General features: G+C 39.0%; 1 protein-coding gene across 1 annotated transcript in view; it reads right to left on the bottom strand.

Moving 5' to 3' along the window:
- Positions 1-17,324, bottom strand: part of AGBL1 (AGBL carboxypeptidase 1) — an 832,111-nt gene extending 814,787 nt beyond the window's left edge. The window contains exons 1-5 of the mRNA XM_044660138.1: positions 17,301-17,324; positions 17,135-17,198; positions 12,150-12,296; positions 10,345-10,476; positions 6,785-6,878 (exon numbers count right to left, since the gene is read on the bottom strand). Of these exons, the coding sequence (XP_044516073.1) occupies positions 6,785-6,878; positions 10,345-10,476; positions 12,150-12,296; positions 17,135-17,198; positions 17,301-17,324 (461 nt within the window). The remainder of the gene's footprint in view (positions 1-6,784; positions 6,879-10,344; positions 10,477-12,149; positions 12,297-17,134; positions 17,199-17,300) is intronic.
- Between the last annotated feature and the right edge of the window lie 254 nt (positions 17,325-17,578).

Genomic DNA, 17,578 nt, shown 5'->3' with positions numbered 1-17,578 from the left:
AGGAAGGAAGGAAGGAAGGAAGGAAGGAAGGAAGGAAGGAAGGAAAGAAAGAAAAAGGAAGGAAGAAAGAAAAAGAAAAAACAGGAGAGGAAAAGAGAAGAGAAGAGAAAAATGTTGGACAGGATAACCTCCAAGGTCCCTGACAACTTTAAGATTCTTTGATCCCATAACACGAAAAAGATAATCAGATTCTAATAATTCTAAAAAACAAAAACAAACAATCCAAAAATGAATCTGAGGCATCATCTTGTCAAATCACTTCCTTGTACAGGCCCAGAGAAATTCACTGATTTGCCCAGATAACAAGTGGCAGAACAACAATTTCTACCCAGATCCTTTGGTTCTCTAGTACTCTTTTCAGGAGGTATCGTAGGACTGAAAAACTAGAACTGAAAGGGTCATGAGCAATATATCTAATTATCTCATTTTACAGATGAGAAAACCAATGCCCAGGAGTTATTTAACTTAACTAAGGTCATACTGGTAATATAAATCTGTGGGAAAATTTGAACCCTGGTCCTCAGACCCCAGAGCCAGTGTTCTTTCCACTGAAGAGAGTTAGTTCTATGTGATATATTTCTCATTCCTCTGGGTATGGCTAATTCTTGCAGAGGTTAATGGAACAGGAATTTATTAGTACTCGAAGGACCATGGTTATGGTTGCTTATTGTCAATAGCATAGTCTTCGCTAAAAGAAACTTCATTTAAAGACTCTTAATTAAAATAAATACTCACTAACTACACTAGAGAATACCAAGCCATAAAATATAGAGGAAGGTAGTTCTGAGTTCTATCCCATTAACTAGCAGTGTGTCCTTGCATAAATCATCTCACCCCTCTGAGTGTCAGCTTCCTCGTCTATAAAACAAAAGAGTTGGCCTATATGATTTCTAAGGCCCCATAAGCCTGAGCAACTCTTGATAGACTCTCGTAAAGAACTGCCAGACAAGCACTTGTTCCATCATCCTGGAGCTAAGGCAATTCCCACCTGCCACAGATGCTCAGAGTTCAGTACTTTGAAGTATAGGCATAATTAGGATACCCTTAACACTATTCTAATCACAGAAAGCCACTAGGATGAAGAAGGAGAGGGGGGTCAGGGGACAATAATATGAAGAATTTACTTAGGAGGTTTGCAAAAGGGAAGACACATCCATCACTTCTGGTGACTGAAGATTGTTTTGGGGCACCCTGCTGCTAAGACCCCTCTAGATCCATGTCAGACCGAGAGTAGTGAAGACCATAAAGTAAGGTCTTGTTAGAGATGCCAGGGAGCCCAAAATACCAGAGATATAATTCTCGAAGCAGATGGGATCAGAATGAATGCAGGTGAAGAGATGAACAAACCAAGCTCAGTCTATGTGAAGTTCCTCTTCTGGGGAACTAAAATCATAAAAACTACACAACAAAATGGGGTCCAAAAGACACAGCAGCTGCCAGAACTCAGTCCATCTGCTAGGCTGTCCAATCTATGTCTGATTAAGTAAAGTGTTTATGAGACAAGGGAGGATGGTAGAATTAAAAATAGCCCTCAAGATAGAACGACAATGATCTGAATTAGAGTGTATGCTTTTATTTTTAAGGATTTAAGAGTCTGACTGATGTTCATTCTACCAACCACACTCAAACAGCCTTGAGAAGCATAGGGAGCATAGCTAGTTATTCCCCCTTGGTTTGAGAGGTCAAGAAACTGAGGTAGAAAGAGAGCAATGACCTGATCTTGGGTCACATAACAAGACAGTGGTAGACCGATCTCACAGTCCAATTCTCAGCTCACTAAATCATCATCCTGTGGTGAGATCATGTAGCTTCCAAAGCACACTCATAGAAATAGAGAGGCTTGCCCACAGTATAAGGAAGAGCCAATGCAGAGCATAAACAAGAGCTGAGCTGGAAGGCAAATGAGGCAACTGGTCAAGGATCATAGCTTTGATCCCACTTTCAATGGAAGCATCTGCTCTACTATCAGATACAGCTGAATGATCAAAGATAAAACTAGGATCATGGACTACATATGCTAAGCTGCAAACTCTCAGTTTCCCATCTAGTTCAAATCTTATTATTTCAGTCAGTACCAGCCAGACCTTCAGTGTAACAGATATTAATTGAATGTCATATTGTGTTTGTTAGATGCACAGAGAAGTCCTCCGTGTATGCTAGGCTAAGCATATCACCTAAAGAAAACATGTTCCTTGTTCAAAAGGATTTTATAACTAACCTAGGCTGGGTAGGATCAGAAGGGCCCAGACAGCATGGGGTGAAACATGCCAATTGATGAAATTCTTACAAATAACTTTACCTACAGAAAAGGAAAAAAAAGGGTAAATGTTGTTCCATGTAGATATATTAGATATATATGTGCATATATATACATAAGCTTGTGTATGTATATATATGCATATATATATATATATACATATACATACACACACACATATATGTGTGTGTGTGTGTTTGAAAGTGTTAAAATATATACAGGAAGAGATTTGCTGGAAAGAATCAGAGCAAATTGCACACAGGTGTGGAAAGGAAGGGAAAACTTAGGAAGCAGAAAATACTCAAAAGTGGATATGGGAAGAGTGGAGGAAAAAATGAGTCAAGGTCAGAGGCAGAAAGAAAACATTTTAGAAGTTAAGGCAAAGTGGGAAAGAGAAGAGCCAGTGGGGGAAGATTTATGAGCAAAGGACAAAATGGTAGTATCATGGCAAGAGCACAACCCATGTTCAAATCTTTGTGCTCCTATCTTACTTAATACTTCTATGATACTTGGACTTAACTTATCTTTACCTGTAACATGAAGGCATTGAATTGGACTACTTTTAAGGTTTCTTCCAGCATGATTTCTATAACCCTAGAATATTATGTGGATTATGATTTGGGGATTCTTGAACTGGGAGAACCTAAACAGCAAGAATCTTGTTTCCTCAACATTTAGGAAATTGGAAAAAAAGTATTCTGCCCCACCATTATCCTCTATTTAATCCTCAAGGGTGGTAGTAATAGCAAGTGTTAAGTCAAAAGAACCTTTTACTGTGCCATCTCTGGAATATCTTCATTGAGGTAAGTATCAGTAGAAACTGTCAGTGAAGAAAATGTTCCAACCTTTTGACCAGGAAGTCACAAGGAAGAAAAGATTAGAACCAACTAAGTTCAGACTCTCTCAGACTATATTTTTCCATATGGAGACTAAGGTAAAATGTGACTTTAATGTATATAAAAATCTTGAAAAGTTAAAGGTACTTTCATTTAAAACTTCATAGATCTATAGATTCTTCAGTACTAGAACTCCCTCTACCAACAAAGTCCTCAACCCCTCTCTTATTTAGCATATAATCTTTTTTTTAACCCTTACCTTCCATCTTGGAGTCAATAGTGTGTTTTGACTCCAAGGTAGAAGAATGTTAAGGGTAGACAATGGGGGTCAAGTGACTTGCCCAGGGTCACACAGCTAGGAAGCATCTGAGGTCAAATCTGAACCTAGCGTCTCCTGGCTCTAGCCCTGGCTCTAATCCACTGAGCCACCCAGCTTCCCCCTAGGATATAGTCTTTAAGAGCTGTTATTGGCCAAAAATAATCATAATTGCATTGAATATATGGTAATGAATATTTACAGATTGGTCGGTGGGATTTGTTCTTAACACTGGACCTGTACTTGAAGCTTTTTAAGTTTAAAATCTTTAAATTCAATAGGGCTTTCCAGAATTGATGTGGTACTGTTGGCACTGAGGACCCAGGTTATCTCCAAAAAGACAATAAAGCATAAGAATAATACCTGGGAGAGAAACAGACCACTATTGTACACTCTATTGTCATTATCTAACCTGTTTATAGTGGTCACATTCCTCATTTTCATCCATACTGAGGGCTGTCAGTTTGGGGTGTGTGTGTGTGTGTGTGTGTGTGTGTGTGTGTGTGTGTGTGTGTGCGCGCTACCCTCACACATATATGTGTTTAAGGTATTGAAGTGCAGATGCCATCTATTTGGTTTTATCTTGCCTCGGCAATTTCATCTTAGGTTCCCCCTTTCTCAATTCACTCTGGCATGGATCTGCTCACGTGAGTAATAGGGCTGAAGAAGCAGGTGGGCATTTGGGTGGGCAGAAAGAAATCTGTGTGTTCAGCATGTAGCGAGTGTCAGTAAACTGGCCTGGCATGCAACCCCAAAGGGCCCTTGTATCCCTTCCTCTGTTCAAAGGTGTGTAGTCAGTGCCTCCGTTGTAAATCTTGCCCTGAAGATGAGCTAGGGACAGTGCTTTAGTGGAGAACAGCTGTGCAACTAATTTTAGTCTCATGCTGGAGAAGTGGGGCAGTTTTAATCTCCACAGAAAAGTCACTTTGAGACAACGCTTGGCATCCTCTTATAAAAAAAAGAGAGAGAGAGAGAGACAGCCCTGAATAACTCTAGCTCAGGCTGTTATATTTTGGAAGAGGACATTAGAGAGGGCTTTTAGTACCTAATGGAATTTTATATCCCCTTCTCCTCCCTCTAAAAGTCTCTCAAACAAGCCCCTGTGCCTATTCATTTAAGGAGACCTGGGAGAAATTTCCAGATTTGCTTATATGAAAGGGATCGATAGGGATCTAAAAATCTCTGCTTCCAGGTTCTTCCTTAACCCTTGTGTTGTGGGCTAAGAGACCTGTCCAACAGGTGAGTAGTAAAGCATTAAAAATTCAGATTCAGTTACAGTACTTACTTGGGAAAGCTATGTTTTTCCCTGAAGGGTATATTTACTCCTAAAGACTATTTTTTCTAAAGGGATTTTTTGTGTGTCTGTGTATACCCAGAACTTAACATGGTGCCTTGCATTGAGTAAGGCTTAATAAATATCTGTTGCATTGAAAAATATCTCCATTTTCTTATCTATAAAATTATAGCATCTACCCCCAAATCCTGGAAGACTATAATGATTTTGAGAATCCTGTGCTATAGAATTAAGTTACAGTAGTACCTGGTATACCATAGGGATTTAATAAATGTTTATTGCTCAACTTACTATTCTTTTTAGAAGAATTGTACAGCAGTACAACAGTACCAAGAGAACTGAACCTAGAGTCAGGAGTGAAATGATCAGGGCTCAACCCTAGCAGTTACAGTTTATACATATATCACTTAATATTTCTGAATTTCAATTTCTTCATCTATATAATGCGTATGCCCCACCAGCCTCATAGAACTGTAATGAAAGTGTGTTATAAATCTTGAAGGGTGATATAAATGTGAATGATTATAAATGCTAATCCAACAAACAAAATTAGAAAGGGTAGATATTAAGCCTGCAAAGAGAAGGATAGAGTTAGGTGAAGGGGTAAGGGTCCCATATTAGTAAACAGATTACACAGGTTTCATCTAATTAAACATTAAACTGCAATACAAAATTAAATGACCTTTAACCAATCAATGGCTAAAATCTCTGGTTGAGCACTGTGGCTTTTAAACTAAAATCTTGGGACTAGAAGTTACAGGTAATAAATCATCTTCTCTAAGGAGGTATGGTCTAAAATGTTTCATTAGGCTAAAATAAGAGGACCAAGAATCTAGTCCAGATTTTACAGGGCACTCTAAAGTATAGGAAGCTATCCAAAACTCTAAGGAACTTTCTTTGGGCTCAGCAGTCCTGTCACCTAACCCTGTGCCTTCTATTCCTTGGCTCTATTATCTCATATCCCCATTACCGTGATCACCTCTGTTCTCATATATAATTCTCACTGCTTTCTTTCCCTTAGAGGGTCTTAGCCCAGCCTCATTTCATGATACAGGCACATTTGCCCTAGAAAAGGTAAGGATGGATAGGTACTGGCAGAATTGCAGTGACTCAGGAGCAGAATAACCAGGTAGAATATGAGTCCAAGATTAATGTAAGGACATCGAAAATAACATGCCTGAGCATGGAAATGCAACTTTTCAAACTACTCCATCTATCTTGGAAATTGGCTGAATTTCTTCTAATATTCTTTCAAGGTCCTCTATGAGTCACTCCCAAGAATGATGGATCCTAATGGCTCAGAATATCTGTAAAGCCTCTGTGCCTGGCCATCTTCTCTTTTAACATTGTGACTAGCTCTACTCTTGCAAACCAGGGACAGAAAGAATAGGCAGAGAAATTCATCTTTACATTAATAATGGCACCTCACCTACCAGCATACAACCATGACGGGCTATTACATGACCCAGATCACATATCAGAAATTGGGCTGGCTTATGCTTCTGATCTTATGGGACTTGGCATCTTTTCAAGTCATTTCTATACTGTCTTTTGGAACAAAATAATAAAAGAATAATTTGAAAGCTGGGGACTAGCCTGACTTTCTTTTAGTTGTCTTTTCTGTCTGGAGGTATAATGGGAAAGGATCATGATGTTTCAGTGTGTTTGCAGGGGGAAAGGAAGAGTTAGCTAAGCCTTACTGAAAGTCCCAAGAGTGTATTTAAGTGTATCTCCATTTCACCACTGGTTTGGACATATGTCCACCTAGATATGGCAGGGTACCTAGGTGGCATAGTGGATAGAGTGCCAGGCCTGGAGTCAGGAAGACCCCTCTTTCTGAGTTCAGATCTGCCCTCAAATGCTTTTTAGCTCTATCACCCTAGGCAGGTCATTTAAATCTGTTTGCTTCAGTTTCCTCATCTGTAAAATGAGTTGGAGAAGAAAATGGCAAACCACCCCAGTATCTTTGCCATGAAAACCCCAAACGGGGTCATGAAGTCAGCCACAACTGAAAAATAACTCAGCAACAACAATACATGTATGTCTTTTTGTAGGCCAATGAACTTCTAGTTGCTCAGTACCTGATAATTCTGGTGCGTTTCCTAGAGTAAGGGGTGATAACCTTGAATAGTAGCTCCATTGCTCCATTAATCCCCAGCATGGCTCCAGTTGTGACTGAGTAAAAAAGACAAGAGTAACAAAAGTTATTGGACCTGCAGGAAGCAAACTATCCTTAACCTTAGAAATTTAACTTGAAAGCCTGGGAGTGGGGAGGCTACTTCCTAATTTTTTGCCAGCAATATCATCTATGTCACAGTAGAGAAAATGAAGGGTGAGAGCCAAATATCATATTATTTATAGAAAATGGGTCCAATTCGGGTCATAAGCATTTTGATTTCTGTCTTCCCATGTTATAAACCATTTTTTTTATTACCAGGAAGAACAAGCAAGAAAAATGGTGCACAGAAATTCACTCCATGGTGGGACAAGTTTTCCGATCATTTCTTCAGTCTTCTACAAACAAATAACGTTTCTGGGTCCTTCTCCTTCCCTCCTATGCTCTTTGCCTATAAACCTAGACAAAACCAAACTTGTAGAAAAGCCTACTGGCATTTCTGGTCCAACAATGATAAGTCAGGTCATTGCAGCATAAGATTTAAACTTTAAAAGGAACCTTAAAGACCACCTATCCTGCCCTTTTCATTTTTCAGATGAATGCTCAGAGCATGGGGAGTGTCTTATCTCTGGTTATACAAAAGTAGACTTTAAAAGCAGAATTTGAACCCATTCTACATTTTACATTCAGTGAAATTTCAACTCACGGAAATGAGAATTGAAACTATGTCTCTCAAGAAAAAAACACTCTCAAAAGTACTTAGGTAGAATAGTAAGGCTTCCATATTAGTAAAGAAATAGCTATACAAGTTTTAACTAATTGAACATTAAACTGCTACACAAAATTAAACAACCTTTAGCCAATGTCTTACATGTCAGATTGGTTGCTCTGCACTGTGGCAACTCTCTAGATGTGAAGATGTAGTAATTTAACTGAGTTTAGAATGATTTTTTTAATTCTAAAAAGTAATTTACTTTACAGCAAAATCTGTCTCCCTTTTGTTCATAGACACCAAGGTATCTTCCCTCTTTGAGTCAGTTACAACAGAGAATGATTTAAGTATACCTTCAACTCTCTACTAGAATTTCAGTGATATTATCTCCTCTTTCATGTTGGAGGCACTTTTTCTTTCTTTTTTGTTTTTCAGTTTGCCTGAATGAATGGTGAGAAATAGGGTATCTTGGCCTGGAAATAAACCCTCTGGAAAGTCATAGTCTAATCCCCTTGCTTTTAATCCAGAAGAAGGCAGGGAAAAAATGGGACTGAGGTAAACTTTTGGCTCTTAATAGAATTGTTGGTGGGGTAAAACGCCAGGCTTTCACAGTTCACAATGACAGTGTGACAGCAGGCAAAGAGTAGAATCTAGAGAAGAGAATAAGAATAAGATAGTGACACTGGTTTCAGTAGCCAGCAGGAGCTCTGGATGGCTGCCTGAGGCTAGTCCTCTGGCAGCTCTATAAACATACCCTATTGGACATCTGGGAGCTGCCAAAGGGCCCATTGGCTTTTGCAGCCTTATTAGGGCTCCAGCCAAGTCATCCTGCTGACAGGGGATGTTTGGAGAGCTTGCTGGTGCCTTCTATAACACCAAACAATTCATTAAGGAGACAGCAATGTACAGGTTGCCTGAACTCTGTTATCCTCAGATCATTACATATGCTGTGCAGAGTAGACTGTACAAATGTTTCCAAAGTATATATATTGTGGAACAATTGCTACAATGATTGTAGGCTTAAGAGAGGTCCCAAATGGTCATTGAAATACTTCTTGCCCATAACAAAATCATTGATCTTCTTGGAGCTAGGCATTGGAGTAGGGTTCCCCATCCCCAGTAGATTCTAAAGCCCTTTGGTTAGGAGCAATGTTGATGTAAGAAAGAGACAATATAGCCTATTCACAGACAAGAAAGAAGAAGGGAAAAGATGGCCAGTCATTCAACTAAACTTTCTGCTGTTCCAGACCATTATCAGAGAACTCATCCTACCAATGCAGATACTTGGGAAGCCTCTAAATCATAGTCTTAGAGAAATATTTAGACAAAGAAAAGTCAAGTGACTTGTCTATGGTCTCACAGATAAATTTTTCAGAGGTAGGACTTGAATCCAGATACCATCCCTATACTCTGATACCTCTTAACTAATTTTTGATTCCTCAGAAAATATATATAAAGCATTTCTAATTTTTTGGATCCCAAATTGGTAGCTGCAGTCACTCCGAATAGAAAGTTGCTATGCAGATCATCATCATCATAATTAATACAAGAGGCTACTTGGCATAGTGGTTGGGGTCTTGTTTGTTTTTATGTTTTGGATTTTTGGTATAGAAAGTCTCTCAGGTACCTCTCCATGAAGACTATTTTGTTGAGGCAGCAAGGTAGCACAATGGATAGAGAACCAGGCCCAGAGTTAAGAGGACCTGGGTTCAAATCAGGTTTTGGACCCTTTCTACCTTTGTGACTCTGGACAAGTTATTTAAGCCTGATTGCCTTGTCCTTACCACTATTTTACCTTAGACTCAATACCTGATGTCAGTGCTAAGACAAAAAGTAGGGGTTTTTTGTTTGTTTTCGTATTTTTTTAAAGAAAAAGAAAAATATATTGGAAAGAAGTACTTTATAATTACTTTTGCTTGTAGCTATGTTGGAGAAGCAGTGTGGCATAGTTTATAGAGGACTGACTTTGGAGGTAGCAATCATGCTTCTAACACATACTGGCTAGGTGATCGTATAACTTTCTCAAGGCTCCCAAGCAATTCTCGAAGACTAAATTGTGGAGAAGATGTTGGCCTGAATTGGGATATGGAATTTCCTCATTAGGAATTCTTCATACTAATGAAATCATATGTCCATTCTAAATTTTCAAAGTGCCCTAAATCTATCATTTCATTTGATCCTCTCAGAAAACCATTGAAGTGGGTACTAGAAGGGTTTATTCTATCCATTTTACAGATGAGAACACTGAAACTGAGGAGTTAAGAGGGATAATCCAGCTGAGAAGAGCTTGGGCATAGGCTAAAAGATAAGGACTAGAAACTATGGCCTTTATCAGACAAAAGGAAAGAAAATGCTGGAGGTTTACTGAGGCTTCAGAGGCTTACTTTAAAACTAGACTCAGGATTCTGCAAAGCTGAGATGAAGATCAAAATATAAGCTCTTGCTTATCACAGCTCATCTCATAAACAGCTATCATAAATTTAGTCAATGAATTAATCCCACATCCTCTCCCTCCTTTTCCTCCTTCATTCTCCTCTTTCCCCATTCTCTTCCAGTTCTCTCTTTTCCCTATCTGTCTTTGCTTTACATAGATGCCCTCTATTCTCCTCTTTCTCCTCCACCTTCTATTTCTACCCCTCTTCTTTGTCTCCCTCAGTCTCCCTCTGTTGTTCCCTGTCTCTGTCTCTTGTAAACACACACGCATGCACATGCATGCATATAAACACACACATTACTATTCTGATGTCTAGTTCTTCAAGTATTGTTTCAAAAGTTTCCCTTGACCAAGAGCTGAATATAGATAATAAACTCACCTCTTGAGGCAAAAACTTGCAGAGCCCAGAGACAATGGATAAGATTCTGGTTGTGAGACAGATTTTTCCTGGCCAAAATCAATGTTACATCAAGTGCCTCCAACTCCAGAGCTTTCTGGCCAAACTTTTTGTCTAAGAAAGCACACACAAAAGAAATTGGTCCATGAGTGTCTTCTGACATTAGCCTTAAGCAAGTGATGTAGTACAAATGGACATCATTACTATGAATCAAATTTTCATTGTCTGAAGAAGATAAAATAATGTATACCATGTGTTTCATTGGAGTACTACATAGCCCAGCAGCAGTAGGAGGGATCCTATAAATTGCCCTCTTCTTCGTACTTTCCACTAGTTTTGTCTACCTAATATAGTCATATACTTGTCATAAAAAATGACACCATGTTATCAGATTCCTATGTAGGTCTTCCCTCATTCTCTCCTCCTTTGCTTTGAGTCCCTGAAGAATTGATAACCTTCTCTTCTTGTGAAGCTCAAACCCTCTATTTGTACAACTGAACACATCCTCTCCTCTGACCCAGAAGGGATTCCTTATAAATCTTATATCTTTCAAAATAGATAGATATAGACATATAGCTACACATATATACATTTATATAAATGTGTACACATATACATATACATATATGACATTCTTCAGTTATTTTTGAGTTACAGTAAAATCTTTGTGAAGCTATTTGAAGTTTTCTTGACAAAGATCATTCTTCAGCTCATTTTATAGATGAGGAAACTGAGGTAAACTGGGCTAATTGACTCACCCAGGATCACACAGCTAGGAAATGTCCAAGGCCAAATTTGAACTCAGAAAGATGTCTTCTTGACTCCAGTCTCAGCACTTTATTTACTTTAAACCTTTGTTTTAAAAACCTCTAGGAAGTTGTTTTTATTTTCTAAAATTAGCATCTTTGAAGTCCCTTTTTATGGCCTCTCAGTTGTAACTTATTTCAAATACAATAAATATTTCTTTCAGGGGAAAAATGCCACCTAGTTGATATATATACCTATATTTTCCCCCTAATTTGCATAAGGTATATCTCAAACCTAGAATATATTTTCCCTCCACGTCGTTGAATACATAGGGTGCTTAAGGTTGACTTCAGATGCCATCTCCCTTATGAAACTTTAATAATCATTTATTTTTTATACTATGTATAGATTGTTTCCACTGAGCAGAATGCCTTCTTTAAGGTCAAGGTCTGTTTCATTTTTTATTGTGTATCTTTTAGTTCACTAAATCTCCCAGATCAACATGCAAATCATTGCCTAGCCCTGACTCTCCCATCCTGTACTTGGGCAGTTGATTTTTTGGACCTATTGATGATATATATTTATCCCTACTAAATTTCCTCCTATTTATTTTAAATCATTGTTTTCACTTGTTAAGATCATTTAGGGTCTTCACCATCACCTAGTGTAGTCTTTATTCCCTCTCAACTTTGTTATCTTCAAATATAAATGTCATCTATGCGATCATCTAAGTCATTGATAAAATTGCAAAGCAGCCAAAAGACAAGGATATCCTTATCAAGTCCTCCTCTAGAGATATCCCTCCAACAACCTAGACAAAACCACATTAATGCCCTGATTTTGGTGATCTTTGAAAGAATAAAGCTATCCTTGTGCAATAATTCCCATAAATACTATGAAAGTGGCTATGCCTTTGTCCAAGTTCAATTAAGATTCATTTAACATTTGATGTTCCCAGTATCACGTTCATTATTACAAAAAAGCAAAACAAAACACATGTTTCATTTCATTCAATGCCAGGGTTCAAGGGCTATTGGTACCTCTCTGGCCAACCTTGACCAGCAGCCTAATCAGAGGCAAGAGAATGTTGTAATCTGGGGAAGGTGTCCGAGCAGAGTCCACCAAGGTCTGGAGTAGGGCTTCACTTCCTCCCTTACTAATCATGTAGTGGATCCTTCGATCTGTGCCTAAAGAGGGAAATGAGAGTAGAATTATTAATCATGATTTTAGAATATAGGAAACAGGCCTAAAGAGCTGGACACAAGAAAGAATTGTTCCATTTACTCTAAAAAAGGACTGGAGGAGCCAAATTCTTTCCAGTACCTAAACCACTCAAGGTTGATGACTTAGGAAATTAAGGGGAAAGACTCATCACAGTTGAAAGGGACTATTACTACTCTAATCTTCCTCTGAACTCCATTAGGTTATGGTGGAGAAAAAAAGAATATAAACCTTTCTCTAGAATAGATGAAATTAATTTCTAGATAGTAAACTCAAGTCCTTTGATAATTTGTGCAATTTGAGATATCATCAATGTGGGTACTCTCTTCAACAGTACATATCAACCTAATATGTCCATACCTTCCTTCTCAACCTGAGTGATTCATGCCCATGACTTTCCATAAATCCTCCATTATAGATCCATAGGACCTAAAGTGGAGGTCTTCAATAGCTCTTTTGAGTCTCAAGTGCCTTCTTGGGATTTTTTTTGAGGGGGGGAACATTATGATGAAAACAGTACCATAAGACTCTGCTTGATTGAGTTAGGAAATAAGTGTCCCTCAGAAGACAGTATTAGAAACACATTCAGAAGAAAAGAGAAAAGTAGCCCTAAAAAGAGTTTGAGAAGTCCTCACATCAGAGGTGCTGGGTCTCCCTAGTTAAAGATTGAAATTCTCTGGAGACTGTATCTTTATTTATCTTTATTTATTAATTTTTTAATTATTTTATATATTAATTAATATATACGTACTTATATAATAAATATATAAATATGTATTTATATATGTATTAAATTATTCAAAAAATGGGTCAGAGAAAAAAAGGCATTAGTCACATGTGGCTGACTGCTTCCTTTGCAAGCTTCCTCCCCTAACAAGCCATCACACCCACACTGGAACTCTCCTAAATGCCTTCCCTGAGCCAGTTGTGGGGGTCACACTACAGCCACACCAATGCTTACCTAGTCACCTCTTCTCACCATTATTCCAAGGCTAAAGAGACCTATTTCCTTTCCCCAATCCAGATTTTTGCTCCTTGTGANTCCCCACACTTCCCCCCATAGCAGATGCATATTTCCACTGGTTTTAACATGTGTCATTGATCAAGACCTATTTCCAAATTGTTGATAGTTGCATTTGTGTGGTAGTTTCGAGTCTACATCCCCAATCATGTCCGCCTCAATCCATGTGTTCAAGCAGTTGTTTTTCTTCTGTGTTTCCTCTCCTGTAGTTTTTCCTCTGAATATGGCTAGTTTTCTTTTTCATAAGTCCCTCAGAATTGTCCTGGGTCATTGCATTGCTGCTAGTACAGAAGTCCATTACATTCTATTGTACCACAGTATTTCAGTCTCTGTGTACAACGTTCTTCTGGCTCTGCTCCTTTCGCTCTGCATCAATTCCTGGAGGTCTTTCCAGTTCACATGGAATTCCTCCAGTTTATTATTCCTTTGAGCACAATAGTATTCCATCACCAGCATATACCACAATTTGTTCAGCCATTCTCCAATTGAAGGGCATCCTTTTGTTTTCCAGTTTTTTGCCTCTACAAAAAGCACAGCTAAAAATATTTTCGTACAAGTCTGTTTATCTAAGATCTCTTTGGGGTACAAACCCAGCAATACTATGGCTGGATCGAAGGGCAGGCATTCTTTTAGAGCTCTTTGGACATAGTTCCAAATTGCCATCCAGAATGGTTGGATTAGTTTACAATTCCACCAGCAAAGTATTGATTCTAAGGCAGAAGGTAAGGGTTTTAAAAAAAGAGAGAAGTCGCTAAGATTTGAGAGGGAAGAGAAAGGCCTCCTATAGAAGATAACATTTGAGTTGAGTCTTAGAGGAAGCTGAGAATTTTGAGGGGTCAAAGTAAGGAGATGGGGGGGTTCTAGCCATAAGGAATAGCGAGTGAAAAGGTATATGTAGAGACAATGAAGAATCATAAGTGAGAAACAGCATGTATGGCTAGAATGTAGAATATTAGAAGAGAAGAAAATGTATATGGAACACTGGAAGGATAATAAAGGACCCAAAATATGAAGAACTGCAAATGCTGATCAATTAATGAGTATTTATTTAGTGCATGCTATGTACCCTATACTATGCCAAGTGCCAAAAAATGAAGAAAAAAAAGAAAAAAAATTTAAACTGTGTACAAAAAGACATGTGACAAACTGGAAATAATCTCAAATGGAAGGATCTATGATTAAAGAGGAATGGGAAATGCTCTTGAAGAAAGTCAGAATCGAATGAGATTGTTAAGGAAGCCAGCAGGTAATAAAGGGGAAAAGAATTTCAGGGATGTCAGTTAAAATGTACAGTTGTAACAATAATGAGAGCCTATAACCAATGTTTGATAGAAGGGAGATAGAGAGAGAGTCTATGTTGGTGAGTCTCTCTTCCAGCTCTCCCCTGGGGCTGAATATACTCTGTGAGACTTTAAGGGGGTTTCACCCCAAAACTGGGTGACCTGGATGGTCATGCCACCCAACAGGAGTTGGGGGCAAGGCTTCCCTATAAGACAAGGTATGTGGTACCCCAATCTGATTCTGAATAAGGACGGGATTCACACAAATCTCCCCCCATCAGTTAAATTTCACAGAAGGAGGTCTGGTTTCAAGATGGAGGCAGCCAGACCAAGCTGTGGTTCCCCTCTCCCTCATTGTCTCTCAGGTACTCTGGAACACTATCTGACTGGTGAATGGATTTTATTATTTACAATTCAGGGGTTGGGGAAAGAAGTGAAGGGCAGAGGGATTTGGGGGAGCCCTCTTCTCTGTTACTATAGGGTCTGTCACTTGAGTGGGAACCTTTGGGGTTCCCACTCCTAAATCTCTCCCCTTGCCCCTTCTATATTTCTGTCCTTTTCTATAATTGTAAGTTAGACTGGAAAGGGTCTCTCAGCAAGGCTGGGTAATGGGAGAAGGAGACCAAGAAATTGCTCCCAAAATGGAGTCCAAAAACTTAGCTGTCTCTGTGGTTGAAGTCTTGATGGGTGTGATGTGAAGGAATGGCTTTGATCAGGAAATAGGGGTTTTAGTTTCCAAAGAAAGATCCTCAGGAGGACCTCAGGACTGGATCTGAGCTGGGATGTCCTCCACCAGTCCTTCACCCCAAGATCTCTCCTCTTCCTCCTTGCTAGGAGAATTTCCCAGAATTCCCTCTGGTCTCTCAACTGTCAGTAACTGTCACCAACTGCCTTTTTCTGACTCCTTTTGTCTCCTCTCCTCTGCACCAAAACCCATCCTTACACAATCAAGGGATGGAATTGTGTGCAAAGAACAAAAAGGAAGTCAGTATGGTTGGATTATAGAGTATGAGGAAGGGAATAAGGTATAAGAAGAAAGAAAGGTAGAAAAAAGGGCTTTAAAAGCCAAATAATTAATTTTACATTAGATCCAAGAGATAATAGCTGCTAGAGTTTACTTAGGACAGCTAGGTGGCTCAAGGGTAGAGAACTGAACCTGGAGTCAGAACGAACTGAATCAGACACTAGTTGTGTGATGCTGAGCCAGTCAATTAGCCATGTTTGCCTCAGTTTCCTCATCTGTAAAATGAGATGAAGAAGAAAATGACAAACCATTCCAGTGGCAGCTAGGTAGCATATTGGTTAGAGTGCCAGGCCAGAGTCAGGAAGACTTATCTTCTTGAATTCACATCCAGCCTTAGATATCTACCAGCTGTGCAACTCTGGGCAAGTCACTTAACCCCATTTACCTCAGTTTCTTCTTCTGTAAAAAGAGCTGGAGAAGGAAATGACAAGCCACTCCAGTATCTTTGCCAAGAAAACTCCAAAAAGGGTCATGAAATATAGACCACAACTGAAAAACAACTACATGATAATTTACCTCTTCTAGAGGATAACCAAAAACTTGGTGGCATGGAAGTTGCTGACCAAAAAGTTCTATTCCGCTTCTTTTCCATCTAGATTTCAGTGGCATCACCATACTTCTGTGCCCAGCTCTCCATTTAAAGATAAACAATTTTCTCCAATTGCCAACATTTTACATATATAAAGGAACTGCCAAGAACTAGAATGGTGGTATTGAGATGCTATAGAAAGCCAGTTGGCACACATTAGGAATGCAGAGGAGTAGAAGGAGGATATTAATGCAATAGAAAAGTTAATTAGAGACATAGAAACAGCACCAACTGATTCAACTGCATTGTCGTCTCTCTTTCTCCAGACCTAATCTGCCTTTCATGGCACCTCCTACTGCACCTGGGAATGAGTAGCTCAGTTTGCTTTCTGCTAAAGGGGAGGCTACCATAACACTCAAGCTGTGAGTTAAAACTATTTTTATTTTGATTGGGGAGGTAGGCAGAGAAGGTCTGACCTCAGTGATCCTGATCAGCCTCTGGCCTGCCCTTCCCTCTATGCTACAAATAATTAAGCAGCATGAAAAAAAACTGTCCTTTAATATTTCATTAGTTTTTTCATTACTTTCCCTTCTTTTCAGTCACTTTATATTTAATTTTTCACAGTGTCTCGGAAGTGTTTCAAAGGTGAGTTTGGAGTAAGAATACAGCAAGTCTCAGAAGACTCTACCAACAAATTAAACCAAATCTAGAAGAGGATGAATCAAATGACCATCCACTCAGACACTGGGTCAATAGGAGCTGTGAATGAGAAACAAAAAAAATCAACATTTAATTGTCTTCTGAAGAAGATATTGACAGGACTGCTTCAGTAACAATGGTACCTCAGAGAAGATATCCAAAGCTATGAACATCTCTATTTGTACCAGATTCTCATTGTCCACCAGTTACCTTCACTTGAAGAAAGTAAATGAGGAAACGAAGATACTTACCAACAGAAAGCAGCTCAGTGAGAACCTGAAGGATGTTCCGAATTGATTCTCTATCAGAAGAGCTCTGAAATTGGAACAGAAGAAGTCATTTTTAGAAATTAAAATGTCCCCCAAAACTTGTGATGTTAAAGCCTCTAAGTAATAACAATTATTCCATTCCTGTTACCTTGGGCCTTGCTACATCAGACATACTCTTTGTTGTTCATCTTGAACTATGTCAACAGAAATCTTGTCCCTTCATTTACTTTTTGCCCCTTTCCCCAACTTTGGGCTGCTAAGACCCCATCTAGGGTGTCCAGTCAGGAATGACAACATAGTTACTCATAACTGGAATGAGAAAGAGGACCACCAGATTTTGTCATTTACCCTATAAATGCATCTTAAAGTCCTTTAGGCCTCTCCCTCTGCCTTGCCATTGTATTCCATGGACTCCCAAGCACTGCC

Source organism: Gracilinanus agilis, chromosome 2 (assembly GCF_016433145.1).
Source record: "Gracilinanus agilis isolate LMUSP501 chromosome 2, AgileGrace, whole genome shotgun sequence".
NCBI lineage: Eukaryota > Metazoa > Chordata > Mammalia > Didelphimorphia > Didelphidae > Gracilinanus > Gracilinanus agilis.
This window is presented reverse-complemented; position numbering and strand designations above follow the sequence as displayed.